The sequence below is a fragment of the Halteromyces radiatus genome (genome assembly GCF_025201355.1).
Source record: "Halteromyces radiatus strain CBS 162.75 chromosome Unknown BX664scaffold_2, whole genome shotgun sequence".
In the NCBI taxonomy this organism is placed as follows: domain Eukaryota; kingdom Fungi; phylum Mucoromycota; class Mucoromycetes; order Mucorales; family Cunninghamellaceae; genus Halteromyces; species Halteromyces radiatus.
Window position 1 is genome coordinate 1,380,915 of NW_026251688.1, and position 20,229 is coordinate 1,401,143.

The 20,229-nt window shown below is 32.3% G+C and overlaps 7 protein-coding genes across 7 annotated transcripts; 4 read left to right on the plus strand and 3 right to left on the minus strand.

Annotated features, from left to right (window-relative positions):
- Positions 1-263: 263 nt before the first annotated feature.
- Positions 264-2,027, minus strand: BX664DRAFT_256769 (acyl-CoA N-acyltransferase; the record flags this gene model as incomplete). The annotated part of the gene is made up of 7 exons (XM_051540474.1): positions 264-653; positions 742-1,024; positions 1,086-1,256; positions 1,320-1,436; positions 1,522-1,613; positions 1,713-1,837; positions 1,904-2,027. The coding sequence occupies 7 exons, from the start codon at positions 2,025-2,027 to the stop codon at positions 264-266; spliced, it is 1,302 nt and encodes a 433-aa protein (XP_051402913.1).
- A 3,016-nt stretch (positions 2,028-5,043) lies between these two features.
- BX664DRAFT_274880 (STE like transcription factor-domain-containing protein) lies at positions 5,044-7,680 on the minus strand. Its single transcript, XM_051541259.1, has 2 exons — positions 7,502-7,680; positions 5,044-7,318 (listed from the first exon to the last, which is right to left on the minus strand). Exon 2 carries the CDS (start codon positions 7,295-7,297, stop codon positions 5,324-5,326), a length of 1,974 nt encoding a protein of 657 aa, XP_051402914.1. The 5' UTR covers positions 7,298-7,318; positions 7,502-7,680; the 3' UTR covers positions 5,044-5,323.
- A 324-nt stretch (positions 7,681-8,004) lies between these two features.
- BX664DRAFT_324597 (uncharacterized protein) lies at positions 8,005-8,693 on the plus strand. The gene has a single exon (XM_051543877.1). It carries the CDS (start codon positions 8,055-8,057, stop codon positions 8,664-8,666), a length of 612 nt encoding a protein of 203 aa, XP_051402915.1. The 5' UTR covers positions 8,005-8,054; the 3' UTR covers positions 8,667-8,693.
- Positions 8,694-9,857: 1,164 nt separating this feature from the next.
- BX664DRAFT_324599 (lanosterol 14-alpha demethylase) lies at positions 9,858-11,991 on the minus strand. The gene is made up of 5 exons (XM_051543878.1): positions 11,796-11,991; positions 11,632-11,711; positions 11,324-11,557; positions 10,906-11,266; positions 9,858-10,784 (listed from the first exon to the last, which is right to left on the minus strand). Exons 1-5 carry the CDS (start codon positions 11,904-11,906, stop codon positions 10,029-10,031), a joined length of 1,542 nt encoding a protein of 513 aa, XP_051402916.1. The 5' UTR covers positions 11,907-11,991; the 3' UTR covers positions 9,858-10,028.
- Positions 11,992-15,303: 3,312 nt separating this feature from the next.
- BX664DRAFT_240275 (SWIB/MDM2 domain-containing protein) lies at positions 15,304-15,697 on the plus strand (the record flags this gene model as incomplete). The annotated part of the gene is made up of 2 exons (XM_051540220.1): positions 15,304-15,450; positions 15,521-15,697. Coding segments are annotated over 2 exons (324 nt in total), but the record flags the coding sequence as incomplete, so codon positions are not given.
- A 27-nt stretch (positions 15,698-15,724) lies between these two features.
- BX664DRAFT_324600 (uncharacterized protein) lies at positions 15,725-16,306 on the plus strand. The gene has a single exon (XM_051543879.1). The coding sequence runs from the start codon at positions 15,933-15,935 to the stop codon at positions 16,224-16,226; it is 294 nt and encodes a 97-aa protein (XP_051402918.1). The 5' UTR covers positions 15,725-15,932; the 3' UTR covers positions 16,227-16,306.
- Positions 16,307-17,366: 1,060 nt separating this feature from the next.
- BX664DRAFT_257923 (uncharacterized protein) lies at positions 17,367-20,222 on the plus strand (the record flags this gene model as incomplete). Its single annotated transcript, XM_051540530.1, has 7 exons — positions 17,367-17,619; positions 17,678-17,776; positions 17,896-18,114; positions 18,208-18,334; positions 18,400-18,874; positions 18,959-19,370; positions 19,435-20,222. 7 exons carry the CDS (start codon positions 17,367-17,369, stop codon positions 20,220-20,222), a joined length of 2,373 nt encoding a protein of 790 aa, XP_051402919.1.
- Between the last annotated feature and the right edge of the window lie 7 nt (positions 20,223-20,229).

Sequence of the window (20,229 nt, forward strand, 5' to 3'; positions counted from 1 at the left end):
ATAGAAGTTTTGCCGGATGAATGAACAATAAAAATACATCATCATCGTATCATCCACTTATAGAGAGACACAACAACCATAACAATAGATATTGAAGATTCAAATGCAAACAAATTTTTTATTTTATTTTATTTATTTTATATATATAGATATATATATATAAAGAAAGAGATGGATATACAATAATAAACTACACACTAAAGAACTATATAAGAGATGTATATCGAGACATGGGAGGGAAAAAAAGTAAGGAACAAATGATACTAGAGCATGACCAAACCAACCTTGCTATCATCCACATCAGGGCATCGCCAATTGTAAAGATAATAATTCAAATAACCATCACCAGCACCGAATTTTTGTTGTTGTAAGAAAAGACCATTATCCATCAGTTGTAAACCATTCATAACATCAAAGTTGAGTCGTTTGGCCATCACCAAGACATCTCCCACCAAATCATTCAATCGTTTACCTAATAACTTGGGAGGTTCTTGATCATCATCATCTTTACTATTGTCAGTTGCATTGATAACATCTGTAGCATAATAGTACAAGTAGGCAGCATTCAAAGTCTTATGTTTGGGATTACCAATCACGGAACTGGGTAATGAATAGAATGATATCATATCGGTGATCTTGTTTGTCTTAGGATCCTATTATTGTTTCAAAAAAAAAAAAATCTGTGAGTTTAAACTGTCCCTTTTTATTACTCATCCTCCTATTTTTCATCCATTAACTTACTTCCACGACATAACTCCACACGACTTCCTTATGAGGAAGGATCCAATGTTCCACATCTTGATCCGTTTCAAATACAGGGGCAAAATCAAAACGTTCCATATACTTATTGACCAACACACGGACTTCAGGGACATCCTTTTGTTGCATTTCACGGAAACCTGGAATGGAGGTTTTTTCAGGAACTTTGAAGTGTTTGATCATACGAGCCAAGGTCCATTTGTGAGGGATTCTTGAAAAACCACATTCTACCAACTTTTTAGGATTCAATGAACGATGGAAATATCTAATGAAAAAAAAAGGTTGATTTGAATCATGATCCATGCATGATTTAGATTTCTACTTACTGACAGGTTGAGATTGGTTTGGGCAAGATAGCACCAGCAGTATAGACAGCTTGGAAAATACCATTAATATGACTACGTCGAGTGATTTCACGAATCATCACTGGAGCTAAACGCTTTGATCGAAGTTTCTTATGTACATTCAAAAAGTTAATATCAGTCATTAAGGTAGATCTATATAAACAAGGAGATATTTCAATATAAAGACAATCCAACATTCATTCCAAAGGGACTTACTGATCAAAGGTACGTAATTGGATGGGAATAGCACTAATGAAAGCCACGAGTTTCTTGTTAGAAGCCACACGAACACCCACAAGCCATTCCTTGCGCCAATTAGGAGGTTGAAGTGCCCTAATTAAGTTTAAAAAAAAAAAAAAAAGAACCAATTCATATCCAAAGTTAGGTATGGCAGGTACTATCCTTTTTCTTTCCTTACCATTTCAAAAAGCTGATGGAATAATCAAATCGAAATTGTTCATCGTCATCTTCAATGTAATTCAAAGTCAATAGATCGTATAATTCCTTGGCCTACACCATATAAATAAAAAGAAAAAAGCACAAGTTAATTAAAAAAAAAAAAAAAAAGGACAGCAACACAATGATAAATAGGCACTAGACAAAACTTACATCTTTTTCAACATTCATATCCAATTCACACCATTCAAATTCTTTAGGTAAAGGAGCTGGTACCTTACTGACTTGATCTACTGGTATGGAAGGTTCAATAGGACCCATGGTGGTGATTTGTTCATCTAGGTGAAAAAAAAAAGTTAGTACGATGATTTACCATATAAACTCTTTTTTTTTTTTTATCTTACCATGTTTAGGGACAGGTTGAGTACTCCAAAACTTGTGATCCTTCATATCCTTCTTTCCCTTGCCTGAAGAAGAACCTTCTTGCAAATTCATCGAACGCATCAGCGCTTCCAATTTGGCTCGCATCGCAGCTTCATCCTTGCTTTTGTTTTTGGCAAGTTGTTTGACCAAGTTGGCGATTTCTTGTTCGTTTTCTTCGGGGAGCTTTTTCTTTTCGTTTGACATGATGTTTAGAAGAAAAAAAGAAAAAAAGTGAAAGAAAGAAAGAAATAGATTTTAAGACACGTTTGTTTTTATTTTTTTCTGGGCCGTCTTCGTCTCCAGGCAATATTCATTGTCCGCTTCTGTTGATTGTCGTCAATGAACCACACATGAATAAGAACATCATCGAATTTTCATTGTTCTATAGAGACAAAAGTAAAGGAATAATTTCTACGTACAATATGAAGATTGAATTAGTTTCTAAAATGACAAGTTTTTACTCGAAACAATCCTTACCTTCCTTTTTAGACGTTTTGAGTAAGACAGATCATATAAAAATGGATTTGGTAACAATAATCATTTTATACATTTGGTATATTGTAAAATAATAATTTAATCAAATATATGATTTATTGATGATGATTATCAAAGTCAATAAGTGAATGATATTGAAAATAAATAAAATACTAGGCGATGATAATAAAAAGAGATAATAAAATTTACATATGTACATATATCTAACAAAAAAAAAAAAAAAAAAAAAAGAGAGAGAGAGAGAGAAATTATCATATTATAGGAATGTTGCTTTTTTTGGAAGAGAAATACAAAGTTGATAAAATGCTGATCTATCTTGACCTTGGAATCATAAAATATATTGCTTTTTTTTCAAATGAATGAGTCATCTTGGGATGAATTGACAAATGTATAAACTAGAAATGTTAGATTTTTTTAATACTAAATTTTTATAGCATTCTCTCTTATTGACTTACTAAATAGTCTTTTCCACATTTGATAAATACGCATAATCAATCATACATAAGCAAACTGCTTTGGTAGAAATAGAGAGAAATCTAATCAAACGTAGAACAAAATGAGCATACAAGTAAATCATCATATCATCATTTCATATATATTTTATTTTATTTATAATATTTACCTAGCATGTTGTTACTAACAGAGGTAGTAGATCTCCATATCTTGTAGTCGTGAAGGAAACTAGGTTTCGTCGATATATTGCAGGCCTATGTTGTAAAAACACATCATGTAGGAGTCGTCCGATAATCTCTAATATATCCAATATTGATCCAGTTTTCTTTGACAACATATTGTTTAAAGTAGATGTCCTGTCATAAAACATTCGAATTTACCGTTGCAAGTTGAGTGAGATCTGTATTGGTACATTTGCAATACATGTACCTTATTTCTAGTAGAAAAGATATGTTAATCGAATTCATTTAGGTTTGTGTCCAATTTGTTACTGACCTTGAGCTGATTCTTTCAACATGTATAGTTGTACATAATAAGAAGTACTCCATCCATTTATTTTCGGCTTTGTCTATATATCTTCATATCGCTGCTGTTTCTTCAGTAGTGGCAATCGAGATGACTTTTCCAATCGCATAGACTGTATTCATTAACTGTGTTGTCCATCTTAAATTTGTATAATGGTTGACAATGGATGTTTTGCAACTGATTTTATCGTATGATATAGTACGCTTGGTATCTAAAGTAGACATCATGTTAGACGTTTTGTTGTTGTTGTGGTGGTGGCCATTGGTTTGAAAACCATGACTTTGTTGAATGAAAAGTAAAACTATCAATATACATAATAAAAGTCAGTCAATAAAAAAGAAAATGAAAGAAAGTGAAAATTGACGCGTAAGGATAAAAAAATAGAAAACGGACTTTAAACGTGCATAATCTAAGGCACGTATGTACCAAGACCATCAATCCATCAATAATGATATCAAAAAAAAAACCAAACATTTTATACAATCCTGATTGAATTTCAAATGGAAAAACTGCAATTAAAGATGATTTTCGGATCCATTCTTTCTTTTGGAGTAGATTAGGTGTTAAATTGGTAAATCCACTTGTTCTAAGTCAAAAACTAATCGATTGTAGAGATGAACTCAACCCTTTTTTTATTTATTTTATTTGGCTTATATCCATCCTTCCAGTAACATTGATCAGATTTACATTCTTATTCTTTTTCCTTTTTGTCCAGTTCGATTAGTTGGTTTTCAAGGTAGTACAGAATGTTGGATGTGTACGTCATGGGCTCACAAAAAAAAAAAAAAGAACATGGATGATCACCTGATGATTCGTTTGATGGATGAAATCAAGCTTTTTTTATTTTAAATGGCTACCTTAGATCTTTTTTAACTTTTCGTTTGATTGATGAAGTGAACCGAAGGTCATGTGGTTTCTTTCAAAAAAAAAAAAAAAAAAAAAAGGAATCTGGGGGAGGAAAACTTTAATCAGGCGGGGGGATAAGAAAAAAAAAAACGACTCCTGGGATCGACAAAAATCACTAAAGAATCTACCGATTTATTTTGAAACAAAATATAGAATAGCCTCAACAGTGGGGAGACGAAGTTTATCCTTCCCATAAAGGGTGAAAAAAAAAAGAAATAATATAAACGAATGCAATGTTAACAACAAACTAAATATACCTTGGATGATGACAGAAAAAAGGTCTCGGCTTTACCAAAAAAAAAAAAAAAAAATCTTGCTTTTTTTTTTTTTTAGTACTTGGATAGATCATCTATTTGAAAGCGAGAGATGATAATAGATGATTGGTGAAGGAGAATGTTCCTGAACCCCAACTCATATATATAAAGGAAAACACGTTCAATTGATTGGAAATGATCAGCAAAAAAAAAAAAAAAAAAAAAAAAAAAAAAAAAAAAAACTTTAATTTTGTGAACTGGATTTTACTGATGGTACTAGCTAACCATGTGGGAAAAACTCAGCTTGGCATGCATAAAGAGAAGAACGAGGTCCTATCATACAAACCTATTTGAAAATGCTATTTTATTTATAGTTACTATGGTGATGATAATTGATGATTTTTATTGATAATATAAGGGATAACTAAAAGTTGATGGGGGGAATAAAATATAATATAGATACAAAAAAAAAAAAAAAAAAAAAACTGATTGAGACAAAAAATATCCAAGAAAAGAACCTTCATGTATATTTTTTTTAATATATATATATATATGTCGTTGTTGAATAACAATGATGAGAAATGAATGATGATAATAACAAATGAAATATATAAAAAAAAAACCAATAAACACAAAGAAATCAAACTATTTGAATAATAATAATATGTATGATGATAAAAATATGAGATAAAATGATAATGAAAGGTATATTTATACTAAATGGATAACTATAACGAATAGGAGGGATATGATATGTGATATATATGTTCAAAAATGCATCAAAGAATCCAAAGGTCGCATGGTTGTATCTTGAAAGGCTGAAGAAGGATAATAAAAAGCATTGGTATCAATAGGTTTCAACATTGGACTTTCTTCATCTGAATAGGAGGAGGAGGATGTGTGATAATGATCCATACTTGAGTTGTTTCCTGTATAGTAACACTGTTGTTGTTGTTGTTGTTGAGGGTATCCCATAATAGGTGAAGTGGTTGGATCCATAAATAATGAAGAAGATTGTGGTGATGATAAACATGACAATGATGCCGCAGAACCATGATCCCAATCCAAATTGAATTGCCAATCCCTATTTTGTTGTTGTTGATGAGATGATGATAACAATTCTTCCATAGTGTTGGTAGGAGTTGTAGGTGTCACTTGTTGTTGTTGTTGATGATGATCATGTTGGAATGATTCTGTCTTGATCATAAGTTGTGCTGTAGATGAGACAACAGTGGGTGATGATTGACAAGATGAAATGGAAGATGAACTGGTCGAGGCGGACAAGGAAGGAAAATATTCACGGAAATCATCATCATGGTTTTCATCCTTGAAAGTCACAGTGATAGGTGGAATAGATGGCATCCAAACGCTAGATTGTTGATGATGATCATAAACAGATGGTGCAGGTGAAGGCATGTTCGTAGTTGTACATTGATAATTTTGTTGACGAGAAGTGGCATCATCCTCCTTTTCGTGATTGGTTGAATAAGAATATTGAGACGATTGTTGTTGTTGTTGTTGTTGTTGAGGTAAACCTTGATGATGTAAAAGAGGAGTATGATTACTACTATGGTCACTGCTGTCACTATGATTGTCATTAGTAGATCGTAATCTGCGTTGATGGGTCTTTTTGTGTTGAGCCAAATTGTCACTACGAGAGAATCTTTTACCACAAAGTCCACATAGGTAAGGTCGTTCCATAGTATGAGTTCGTAAATGTCGTTTCAAGTGTTCCAATCTTTTAAAGATCTTGCCACAAGAACTGAGAGGACAAGTATATAATCGAGCAGGATCATCTAACAAGTCGGATGATGATTTGGGGGAATTTGTACAAGAAGAAGTTGTATTATCATAAGGCCACCATGGTGTTGGTCGAGTTGAAGAAGAAGAATTTGTTGATAGATGATGACGTTGATGATCTGGTCTAGGGGAATGAGTAGTACGTCGTCGACGTTGTTTGTAAGTTGGAGAACCTTCAAAAAGAGAAAAATGACCAAAGACAGTACTAGTATTGTTGACGATAGGAGAAGAATTCATGTTGGTATGACGATGACTTTTGACGGAAGGAGGTGAAGATGATAATCTTGAACAAGTAGTTTTTCGTACACGATGTTCCCCATTCAAACAAGCATGTAAATCCAAATCACTAAGTAAATTTTTCCTGAATTCATCAAACATAGCTTGAGTAGTGTCCAAAGTAATAGCAATGGCAGGATGAGCGACAGCAAGAGAGGTAGCTTCTGTTCCTAATTTTTCTCGTTTCAAATCACGTTCCAAAGCATCCAAAAAGAGGCGATCATGAGGTACTGAGAACCAGTTGAAGACCTTTTGCTTTTTTTGAGTACGTATACAATTGTGTTTATATAAGAGATCCAAGAAACTTGATTTCGGTTCTTCCAAAGTAGCATCAGTTCCAGGTTTGAGATTTCGCAAGTCACTAAAGATACCTTCTTCAAACTTTTTGAGATTTTGTACAGGACGACCAAAAGCATGGAAACGAAAGATTAAAGAACGAACAATATCGGTACCAGAAATAAAAAAACCTTGATGCCATCGGACACAAGACACGGACTCTCCCGAAGGTAAGGAGTATCTACGCAGAGGAGGATCTTCTGGATGAGTATCCCAATGACTTGGTGCAGTTGCTAAAAAATATTTAAGTTGATTAATTTGTTCCAAACGCGTATCCACATCGTCTTCAGTAGGTGGTGGTAACATTATGTCTTCCATAGATTGATTCATTGTAAATAGATCTTGTATTGTCTAAAAAAGAAGAAAAAAAAAAAAAAGAAAAATAAAAAAAAAGATAGTATTAGTAGTGTTTATATATTAAAAAAAAAAAAAAAGAATAAACTAAAAAAGGAGGTTATTCTTCCCCAAAAAGAGTAAAATGCACTTCATCAAAAAAAGAAAAATAAAATAAAAAAAAAAAAAAAGAAATGGTACCTTGCCCTTGATTCTAATAAAAAGTAAAATGATCACAAAAAAAAAAGAACTGGTGGATAGTTTCCCTTTTTAAGTGATAAAAGAGGAGGTATGGTAGATCACCACCAAAGAAATAATAATAATAATAAAAAAAAGTGAAAAAGATGTAAAAGAAAAAGGTAAAATTAAAAAAAAAAAACCGCCTTTCAAAAAAAAAAAAAAGAAAGAAAGAAAAAAAAAAAAAAGATTTATAGTCTGGGCTTTTTTTTTTTTTTTTTTTTTTTTTTTCTAATCAATCAACGTGTTAAAAATGAAAAGAGTCATCGGTCTTTGTTTGTATAACTTTTGTATGACCCCTTCAAACACTTTTGTACAATGATTTTCGTATCACCATCTTTCCTAACCTCGGCTAATGTGTTTCAGGATGATCTCTTCTCTTTCTATTTCAAGTCGGTCTTTCAATGACGTAATACTAACCTATTCTTTTTTTTCCTTTTTCTTTTTTTTTTTTTTTTTTACACTTTTTTTTTTTTTCCTTTCAATATGCCGCTTACTTTTTTTTTTTAATATAAAAATGATATTCTATAAAGAATTACTATTAATATTATTATTATTATTATTATTATTATTACTATGTTTATCACTTATAGTTCAAGCCTCATCACCATCACCGCAGTTAGTGTATCAACCTAATGTACCCGACTATAGATTTACAAATGAAGAACAATCATTGTTTGACAAACTTGCTCCGGAATCAGATCTCTCCATCTTCCTTGAACTTTTGATGCATAATGACTTGATCTTCTCTTATGTCAATTCAACTACAACTGATACAACCTTACATACCTCAACTTTACAACATCATGGTGACCCTATTACAGTCTTTTGTCCAACTAATAAAGCATTCTTAGATTATTGGAAAATACACCCAAAAAAGACTTGGAAACGAATATTGGAACGACATATTGTGCCTCAAACAAAGTTGGATGCAAAAGGTTTAAAACATGCAAGTTCACTCAACACACTCCTTCCTGGTACTACCATTCATGTCAAACAACTTGATTCTTCTTGGCAACAACCATTAATCATTCTTTTAGATGGTGATACTTTGGTAGATACTAGTCATCCTATAGTTTCTCGTCTTAGTATAGCATATAAAATCAATCATGTATTACCTATTGAATAAACAAATCATCACATCCTTTTTTTTTTTTTTTGTTTTCTGGAATTGCCTTTTATGATATTATTAATGTAGACTCTTTTTTTTTTTTTTTAGGTTGCACATCAACAGTGGCGCCGATAAAGTTTTCTTTTTTTTTTTTTTTATCCAGCATTTTTTTCATTACCCTTTTTGGTGATTCCATTGGGATTATTCTTTGTTATTGTATTTACTGTTTATTTATCTAACCACCTACAATAAAAACAAATAAAAAAAAAAAGAGGTCTATGCATTCTCTTTTGTTTTACAAAGTTATCTATCACGCGCAATGTACCTTTTTATTCTTCCATAGAGAAGCATTTTTATTTGTTGATTTGTTTGACAGATAACTATACCTTTTTTTTTTTTCTCAAAAGAATGCTGGAACTAATTCTATCATGATGATGATGATTTCATTTTAAAAAATAACGAATCATTCCCACTTGCCTTTTTTTTTTCTTTTACTGATGAAAAGGGTGTTTGTGTTACTGAGTCCTTTTTTTTTTTCCTTTGTTTGAAGACAAAAGTGATGCTAACTTTATTTAATAGTTCATTTGAGAAATTTCGATCTCTCTCTTTTTCCATCCCCCCCCCCCAAAAAAAAAATAATTCAATAAATCATTCGATATAGACTTTTGGGTTGTCATCGTTACACACATTTCTTACCATGGCGTACTTGTTGAATCCATTGAAGCATGAATTAGAAACCTTTTTCAAAAAAAAAAAAAAAAAAAAAAAGGAAAAAAGTCTAAACGCCCAAACTCGTGTTACTTTACTTTTTTTTTTTAAAAAAAAATGTTTAGAACTCACATTATAGATTTTAGGTAAATCGCCGACATGCTTCCGTTCATGAATGGATTGAATCCGAGGAACTTTTTGTAATGGGTTTATAATGCATTACTATTGTGCATATATAAGTTGATATCCTTATCATTCATCTATTAACAATAAATTATTACCTTATCATCCAAGATCAATATTATCCTCTATTGTATCATCATTTATCATCAAATGAATCATTCTATCTATCGAATTTATAGAAATAAAGTCGAATCATCATGAATCACTTCTTATTTGACCACTATGAATCTATCTTAAAACACATACAGCACACAGACATTGCGCAAAGTATCCAAATAATCACATCATCCTCAAACAATTATAATCCATAAATAATAATAATAATAATAATAATGTCAATAATAAATGTTTATTGAAATAAAAAGAAATGATTATATATAAATAATAAATTGTAACTAAAAAAGGAAAAGACAAAAAAAAAAGATAATAAGTAGGAAACTATATTAGGGAGGAGGATGTATATAAAAAGAATAAGAGAAAAGATCTAGCCTATTCTCTAAAGGTGTATTTGACCTTGCTAGGATGTTGAGGCACCACCACCATAGAAGTATAATCAGACTTTGGAACAGAGTGACCAGGTTCCAATTCAAAATCAAACATGCGAATATAAGTAGATAAGATAGTCTTCAATTGAAGGTAACCAAATTGTTCACCAATACATCGATGACGACCGGCACCAAAAGGTAAGAAGGGAGATTTGGAAGAGATTCCAACAGCACCAAAACCATAATCAATGTTTGCATCATCACCTTGTTCCATTTGATGTACAGGATCTGATTTTTCAATCCAACGATAAGGATTATATTTGAGAGGTTCATTGAAGTAAGTAGGATCCACTTGAGTCACACCAGGAGCAGCACAAAGATAATTGCCTTTGGGTATTTCCAATCCATTCTTTTCATATATCACTTTATCAGCCACCACACGACGCATCATTTGGAAAATGGGAGGATGAAGACGTAAGGTTTCACGAATCACAGCATCCAAAAGAGGCAAGTCCTTGATATTGTCAAAAGTCAAATCCGCCTTGAGAGATCCTAATTTTTCAATTTGTTCTTCACGTAAACTTCTTACAAGATCAGGTTGAGCTGCTAATTCCAAAATAGTCCAAGCTGATGTCGTAGCTGAAGTATGTTGTCCACCAAACAAAACAGCAATCATCATACCAGCAATGTGATGATCGGGAATATTGGTTCCATCCTTATATGTAGCATCCATCAAAGCTTGAAGTAAGTCCATATTGCTCTAGTAAACAAAAAAAAAAAAAAAAGGGGGGAGATGAAAAAATAAAAAGATATAAATAAGACATCAAATTTTTTTTTGTTTAATTTTTTTTTCTTTTATATATATTTTTTTTTTCACTTACATTATCATTTTCAGCTTTTCTACGTTGAATAATACTAGAATACAATGCAGCCATCTTTTCTCTAGCGATATCACGACGACGATAAGAAGGTAAAGGAAGATTGGGAAAGATAAAGTTGATAGGTTTGAAGCCTTGATCCAGATCATAGTAGAGACCAGCCACCGTTTCATCCAAACTAGATCGAATTTCTTTACCCATCAAACAGCTAGATGCCGTCAAAATAATCAAATGTCCAAATGTTTCATAAGCTTCCATTAATCCACTAGGTTTGGTATATTTCTTGAAAAAGTCTTCAGTTTCTTTCACGATAATAGGTACATGACGACGGAAACAATCAGAGTTCAAACCAGCCTTAATGAATCTATATAAAATAGAGTGATGAATATCAACAATTTTTGAATAAATGTATATTCCTTACTTCTTTTGTTCCATAAATACGCTATGAGGAGCATCATAAACCACTTCAGGTCCAAACACAAACTTTGTCATATGATTGTAAGCTTGTGCGGCAGAAGACAAATTTTGTTTGTTATTGAAGACAAATTGATTACCATCAGCACCTAAACATACAGTAACGCGTTTTCCAACCATAGTAAAAGTAAAAATATCACCATATTTCTTTTGACAGTTTTGTAAAAACGTAATAGGATCCCTAAATAAATAAATAAATAAATAAATAAAAAAGTTTTTTTTTTTTTATCTTTATATCATTTTGTTTTAACTTACATTCCAAATTGAGCAGCATTACCGAAAACAGGAATCCAAGAAAATACTACAGGAGGTTGATTAGGATCTTTAGGACCAATCTATTATATTATATATAAATATATATATGTATAAAAAGTGAATTCGTTTTTTTTAATTTTCATATTTTTCTTTGTTTTACTTACCAATTGAGAAAGAACATGGATGGCAATAACAACACCTACAATTAAAATACCATAAACGAAAATAGTACTAGGTGATGGTAGTAATGTAAGAAGAGTAGTAGTAATAGCCATCACTAAAAAGATGATGAAAGAAAAAAGTGAGCGGTGAAAAAAAAAAGAGAAGAATTTTTCCCTCTTGTTCTTATAAACCTTTCGCTTTTTAAATTAAAAAAAAAAATAGAGAGAGAGAGATACCACACCACTTTTTTTTCTTTTTGGCGTGAAAAACCTTGACATGTTAGATGGTTTTTTAGACTCCGGGTAACCCTGTCAGTAGTGATTTCCTGGATACCAATGTCTGCCTTCAAGACCGGTTTATCAATGCTTATTTTAACAAAGCATTCGGGCCGAAAACCACCGATAGTACAAAAATCTGATTTTTGATCAAACAACTAATCAGTATTTGTCTAACTCTATTTTTTTTTTTTCAAGATAATACATATCCTATTTTTGTTCTATTGTATCGTTTCCCTTTCTCCGTTCTTGAATGATTTGATGACTTAAAAGAAAAAAAAAATACCAACTGATGATTTCGTTCTACTCTTTGGTACGACTTGAAGAAAATAATAGCGAAGAGGACTGTTTGTACATTCTCCAATCAAATCACTGATCTGTTCTTTTTGGTGTATCCAAAGTTTTTTTTTTTTTTTTTCACGCGATAGTGATGTGAAAATGCAAGTTTACTACCTTTTTTTTTTTGTAATAAGTTATCAATGATACATAATACATTTAGAGATATTATCAACTTTTTATAGAAAAAATAATGATCATCAATATCATCATTTGCCATCAAAGGAGAATAAATGATCTCTTTTTTTTTTTTTTTTATTTCTCCTTCTATCTTCGATCCACTCAAGGTATAGCTAGGGTAGGGGGGGAGAAAAACAGAATTTCCCTGAAGTGAAAGAGGAGGAATACTTTTATTAACGCACGGACGATCATCCATCAAAAAGAGAAGGGAACGTTTAGAACTAGATGTCTTGAAAAGGGATGACATGTTAATGCATAATGACCTTCCTTTTTTTTTTTTCTTTTTGCTAACATGGTATTCGATATTACAAAAGTATAAGAACAGGAGAAAAATATATAAAAGAGGATGATGAACAAATGATAGTAACATAACATTTCATATCATAAAATATAGATGTCATTAGATCATAAATTATCATTTTCGAGTCATCATTATTGAAGTTATAATGTAAAGGATCTTTTTTTTTTTTTTGTCATGAATGAAACGGAGATCTTTATTTTTTTTTTCTCTACATTATTTACGATAGTGAATCGACCATCAAATGATCATTATCATTGACTACATATAAATTGTTGTGATGGATATCATCAAATATATTTTGATATGTATCATTAGAATAAAAAAGGAAATATCGGCGTATAAAAAAAAATCATATATTCCAAACATATGGAATCCAGTATGATGTAACGGCTTAATTATAAAGAAATATCTCAAGATTTTGTTTTTATTCATTGTGATCATCATCAAAACTTATTTTAAAAAAGATAATTCGGTTCAAATAGGAGACAAAATCACAATAACTTATCAAGGAGATTATCTTTCGAAAACATCCCGTTTATTAACAGTTTCTTTTTTTTTCATTCAATGTTAATGGATGAAATTTGATTGGCTAATTCATACCATATTCCATTCTCCGCCTCCAATGGCTGGTTGGCTTTACACTTTAATTTGAAGAAGTAAAAAAAAAAAAAAAAAAGGATATATAAAAACAGCTGAAAAAAAGAAAAAGAAAAATAATGAAACAAAGTTATATGTCATTACCAAGTAGTATATTTGTTTTGATCAAGAAAAAAAAAAAAAAGAGAAAATCCCATAAAAGAAGATCAGCACTAAATGGAAAAATTGGGGGGAGCCAATCAAACCATAGTTGAGGTCACACGTCACATAAATTTTTTATAATACAAAATATACACTCTTTAGCTGCAACTCACTTTTTTTTTTTTTCGCACTTTTTAGGTGTTTTTCCTCCCCTTTTTTTTAATATTTTGTTTTTCCTTCCCCTAGCCCTTTTCCTCTCTCTCTCTCTCTCTTTTTCCTCCTTTAACTTTTTTTTTTTTTCTCTTTTCTCTCTCTCTCTTTTTTTGTTCCTCTCTCTCTCTCTCTTTTTTTTTTTTCTTCTCTCTTATATATATATATATATATATATATATATAAACACGCACAATCAGTCTATATCCGACTCTCGGGTCCAACCTTCTATTTTGTGTTGTTAAACTTATTGACGTATTACTTTATTCAATATAACACTGACCAACTAAAAAAAACAACAACAACAAAGACGAAGCATACTCAGCCTGTTTTTTTTAATCAATTCAACACCAAATGCATTTTAGTCCTTTTACTACTGTGGATGGTAAGTTTCAAAATATAAAAAACAAAACAAATATATTCAAAAAAACAAAAGTGAAAGATCTTGGGAATAATAATACAAAAAAGATGTGAAAGGGAATAGAAAAGAAGGAGAACACGGTCACTCCTTCTTGAAGAAATAGCGAAAGGGATAAACTTCTTTTTTTTTTTTGGATAGTGAATACTTACCTTCTTCTTTTTTTCTTTCTTTATGCAGACTGGTCGCGACATAAGCCTCAATCAACTGACAATATGTTTCCAACCTCTTTAGCTTTACCTGCACAATCTATACAACATTCTGCTCCAACTTCAACTGTGAATCAAACTGGTAGTACGACTCGTAATACAAATTCATTTTTGGATACTACTCTTCAAGATTTTATGCCTTATCAACCTTTTCAACAATTTGATGATTTAACTATAAATCATTTACAACAACAGCAACAACAACAACCTACTAAACCTCAACCACATTCATCTGAATCTTCTCAAAATCGTCATCATCATCAACATCATCAAAATTCTCAACAACAACAACAACAACATCATCATCATCATCAATTACAGCAACAAGAACAACAACATCATCACCACCAACAAGAACAACAACATCATCATCAACAACAACAACAACAACAACAACAACAACAACAGCAGACGATGCAACAACCATCTTGGACCGATCAACGATATACACAAACGTATATGCCAGTCAGTACTTCTTCTATATCCATGGGTCAACCACAATATTATGCTCAACATCAACCATCTTCACAACACCTTCACCATCATCTTCAACAACAACAACAACAACAACAACAACATCACCATCATCATCAACAACAACAATTACATCAACAACAAAGATCATTACCACCTTCACAACATATGCCATATCCTCAACAAATGTTACCACACCAACAAGCTTTTCTGGATTCATTAAATTCACCTCGACAACAATTACATCGACATCCACAATATCCTGGTATATCAGCACAACAATCATCACCTCAAATGGCTCAACAGTTACAATCACAGCAAACTGGAAGGAAACGAAAGGAGGATTATATGTTAGACGGTACTATGACTGTTCCCACCAAAAAAACAAAAAAGAAGAAGAAGAAGAAAGAACCTGAAGATCCTAATGCTCCTCCAAAACCAAAAAGAAAAACTGGTCTTAACAAACCTTTGATTTTGAGTCCAGCTTTATCTGCTTTAATGGATGGTGATATGGAAGTAAGTGAAGAGATTGGATTTTAATTAGGTTCAAATTTGAATTCATTATAAACCCTTTTTTTTTATATAGTTATCAAGACCAGAAATTGTAAAACGGTTATGGGTATATATCAAGGAAAATGATCTTCAAGATCCCAAGGATCGACGATATATTTTATGCGACGAAAAACTCAAGACTATCTTCCATGTAGATCGTGTAAACAGTTTTGGCATGAATAGGGATTTATCTCAACATCTTACCAAAAAGGAAGTACTACCTGAGGATCAAGATACGACTACTACTACTACTACTACTACAACAACAGTACAATCATCAGGATCTACTAGTTTATCATCATCAACACCAACAACAGATGACAATACGGCAATAGCAAGTGCTAATAATACCAGTATAAAGCAATCTCCTACCGTTACAGCTGATACTCCGGATGATGTAGTAACTCCTCAAGAAGGTGAACATGTTCATGGTTTAGCCAATAGTAATGGTACTGCCAACTCTATCATTGCCACTGTCAATACTATCACATCTTCTACTACAACTAGTTCTAGTACTGCCTCTTCTACCCCAACTCTTCATTGATTCCCCTTCTCTTCATTCTTTTGTTTATTTTGATCTCTTATCTTTTTTTTTTGTTTGTTGTCTTTTTTTTTTCTTTTATATTTTTTTTCTATCCTATTTCTATATTACTACTTTTTTTTTTATTTCTATTATCTCTTCTTTTCACTCATCATTCCTCTCATCATGTTTTAATCGAAATAGTCAATTTTACAAATAAATAAATAAAATAAAAAAAACCCATCGTTTTATGAATCATGTATATATTTGTTTAGTATCAATTGATAATGCATGAAAAACAAACAAAATGGGAACTGTCACTAAAAATGTAGGGGAATATCATCGGTAGTGAAAATGGATTTCTTTTCATCAGGGGTGATACAAGGGACAAAAAAGGTTTACCTTCAATTTTTGATATATTGACCCATTCTTCTCTTTTTTTTTTTTTTTCTCTTATAAAATCATTCCTTCCTTTTTTTTTGATTTATGTTATTTTATAACCATTGAACATTTTGATCGTATGGACTTTGATTTGGGTATTAATTGATATTTTGTAAAGGGCTCCTTTTCAAATCAAGGATCTCCTATAACGTCCTGATTTGGAAATCTTTCCCCTGATCTTTTTTTTTTTTTTTTTTTTACTCCCTTTGTTCTTGCATGTCAAAAATCTCCCCTTAAACTAAAATATAAAATAAAAATAATATTTGGTTTCAATTGGCTTCAAGCAAATATGAACAATTTGGTTCTTTCTTTTGTGACATGTTTCCAAGTCATTTTTATTACCAAATAATACGCTTCTTTATAAATGTAATACTGTATTTACCAAAGTAGGATGATAATATTACTTGTGACTAATCATTATCATTCTTCGTACTCACCAAAAAAAAAAAAAAAAAAAAGATTTAAAGGTCCCACGATACAAGACTGACGTGATTTATCAGTACAGCAGACTAATTCTCAGTTGCGAATACAAAAAGGTAAAATGAAAGCATTGCAACATCGGTACTTTCTTTCCGAATATGGACAAAAAGTACCGTTGATGCTATATGTCTTTTGGTCTCCGCTGATATCGCATTTTTGATGATTTATGTGAATTTTCTTTTTTTTTTTTTTTTCTTTCTTTCTTTTCTTTTTTTTTTTTTTATGTGAAAAAGGATATAGGATGAGTGACGAACATACTCCTCTCATCAATAAAACTAGTGGCAGCAATACAAACAATAATCACGAAGGTAGCAGCCAATATCAATGTCGTTTAAAGTCTTTGAATAATAAACAATGTTGTCGCACATTCAAGATCTATGGTCTGGTACTTGGATTCTTATTCTTATTGGGCAGTTGGTCAGTTTGGTTACAAGCACGTATGCCAACACCTTTAGGTGATGCTGAAGCTGCTCGTACTGATAGCTTTCCCGGTTTACACGCTTACAATCAATATCTCGTTGAATTTCACTCACCTCATCCTGCCAATAGTCGTGAAAACGCTCGTATCAAGAATTGGATTGTTTCCCTGGTGGAGGATTTCCAAACCAAAGCTCAACAAAATGGTATTGTAATGGAGATTATTTCAAAGGATGACACCAAACTGGGTATATTTGAAGACATTATGGGAAAAGGTAACGTATATATATATATATATATGATGAATTCTTATTTATATTTATTACTTGATAGGGGAATATTGGGTGCCAGATTCTCGAAATGTTTTGGCAAGAATTCATGGTACAGATCCTGAACTGAAACATCAAAGTATCCTGGTCAATGCTCACTTTGGTAAAGAATTATTATTATTATTATAATAATGATAATTAAAAAAAAAAAAAAGGAAATTGGAAGGAATCAAAGGTAGATTGAGAGATCTAACTCATTATTATTGTTTTGTATATCTGTAGATAGTGTGCCTACAAGTAATGGTGTTACGGATAATGGTATGGGTACCTGTGTCACTTTGGAACTTCTTCGCTACTATGTGGATCATCCTCCCAAACATACTCTGATCTTTTTACTGAACAATTTTGAAGAAGGTGGCTTATTTGGTGCTCATCTTTTTGCCAATCATCCTTGGTTTGAATCTGTCAAGACTTTTATCAATCTTGAAGGTGCTGGTGCTGGTAAGGAAAAGAATCATTCCACTTTTTTTTTTTTTTTCGTAATCCCGATCATGGATACTCATCCGTCATCTTTTTTTTTTTTTTTATTCTTAGGTGGAAAAAGTATTTTGGTGAGAAGTAGTACTTTGTTCGGTGTCAAACAATTGGCTTCTTCTGGCGCTCATTATATGCAAGCATCTCCTCTTGGCAATGATCTAATGAAATCCAGTATTATGAAGAGGTAATCTTTTAAAAAGAAAAGAAAAGACTGATGAATCTTTCTTTATTCACCTTTATTCTATTTAGTGATACTGATTACACAGTGTTTGACAAACATGGTCTTTCTGGTATGGATCTTGCCTTTTATGGACCACGATCACACTACCATACGCAACGGGATACTCTTGCCTATACTTCACCAAACTCTTTACAATACATGGGTGCTATAGCTTTGGGCACTCTACGAAATTTGGACAATAGCGGTCTGTTGAAAGAAGATATGATGGAACCTGTTGTATATTATGATATTTTGGGTCGATGGATCATTGCTATGTCTTTCTCAACTTTTCAATTTTTCAACATCCTTGCTTTGATACTCGTTCCTTTGGTACCTATCTTGTGGACTTTGAAAAAAGCACATCATCAAGCTGACTATGTTTCCGCCTTGAAACCATTCTTCTTTGATTCAGCCCAAGGCATCCTTTTGTCTCTCACTGCCTTTGTTACTGCACTTATCTCCATTGCTTTGGCTACCTTTGCTTTATATATTGTCAATCCCATGGTAAGAATTACTTTTTTTTTCTTGTATATTTCAAAAAAGAGAATCTAATTTATTATTATTATTATTATTATGATGGAATGGTAGGCTACCTATGGTGGATTAGGGTATATCATCATTTATTTGGTTGTTGCAGTATTCAGTGGAATAACAGGTGCTCTGATTCTTTGCGGCAAATGTCATTGGTATAAACGAAACTTGGAAAAGAAGCCAGAGATTTTATTACATGGACTGAATGGTGTGTGGTGGCTTCTCGTGTTAGGTGCTACTTATCTTGGCTCCAAGGAAGTTTCCGCTTTGTATTTCGCTATTTATTTCCTTGTATCTGGTGCTTTGGCTTCCTTGGTATTTGTTACTTTGCCTCAAGAAAACAAGTATCGTCTTCCTCTTGTATTTATCCTTCAATGGACTATGCCTTTTCTTCTTCTCCTTCAACTGATTTTATTATCCATGACCTCTCTTCGTCATATCACTGTTGATGGTACTCCCGAGTTAGCAGGTAACTTTTTTTTTTTATCTACATTTCACTCTTGTATTTATCATGTTTTCTTTTATATATTTAGTCTATATCCTCACTGATCTCACTCTTGTCTTGATTATTTTACCGATGTTGTTCTGGATCCAATTAGCAGGCAATCAAAAATCCGTGCTCAAGATCTCATCAAGTCTTCTTGGTATTCTCTTTATCTTCTGCTTCTTTATTTCTCCTTTCAACTCAGATCTGTCACCCAACAAACTCTTATATCGAGAAGAATACAACGCCACTGCGTCAACAACTCATGTTACCGTACGTTCCAAACAACTGGAAGAGACTGTACGATCTGTCTTGACCAAGGATGAACTGCAAACCTTTGAATGTCATACGTACGCGGATCTGCCAGCATTAAGAGAATGTAGCTATGATACAACATTAGTGCCTGTGTATGGACAATTGGGACTTGACAAGGAAGCTCAGTTTTCGATGGACAAGGAATGTGTCGATGGTATATGTACAGCAAAAGGGACGTATTCCACCAAGAACAGTTTATTGTGTCGTATCACATTCGATGAAAATGCAGCCAGTGTGGCCAAGGCTTGGATTTATGGTGGTCCTGTAGTGTATGCAAAGAATCAACCCATCACTGGTCTCGTGGCCTATACCGATGATTACAATACCGTGGTCCCATTTGGTTTCTCCTGGTCTGAAGCATCTCCTACTCCTCGTGCACGTTTCAACTGTATCTATAATGAATGGACAAAAGGGGAACTACCTGCTTATGTGTCTTTGCGTGATCGTTTACCTGCTGATTATCTTATCTTAGTTAGAGGCCAAGGTATGACATTTGTTACCTTCAAAGAATTGGACCTTTAGTTTTTTG

Bases quoted from the DNA above. Each gene is read 5' to 3' on its own strand.
- BX664DRAFT_324597 (XM_051543877.1), top strand. From the start codon at position 8,055: ATGATATTCTATAAAGAATTACTATTAATATTATTATTATTATTATTA.
- BX664DRAFT_324600 (XM_051543879.1), top strand. From the start codon at position 15,933: ATGGTACTGCCAACTCTATCATTGCCACTGTCAATACTATCACATCTT.
- BX664DRAFT_274880 (XM_051541259.1), bottom strand. From the start codon at position 7,297: ATGAATCAATCTATGGAAGACATAATGTTACCACCACCTACTGAAGAC.
- BX664DRAFT_324599 (XM_051543878.1), bottom strand. From the start codon at position 11,906: ATGGCTATTACTACTACTCTTCTTACATTACTACCATCACCTAGTACT. The intron at 11,267-11,323 runs GTAAGGAATATA...TATTTTATATAG, and splicing joins GTATTTATGGAACAAAAGAA to ATTCATTAAGGCTGGTTTGA. The intron at 10,785-10,905 runs GTAAGTGAAAAA...TTTGTTTACTAG, and splicing joins GAAAAGCTGAAAATGATAAT to AGCAATATGGACTTACTTCA.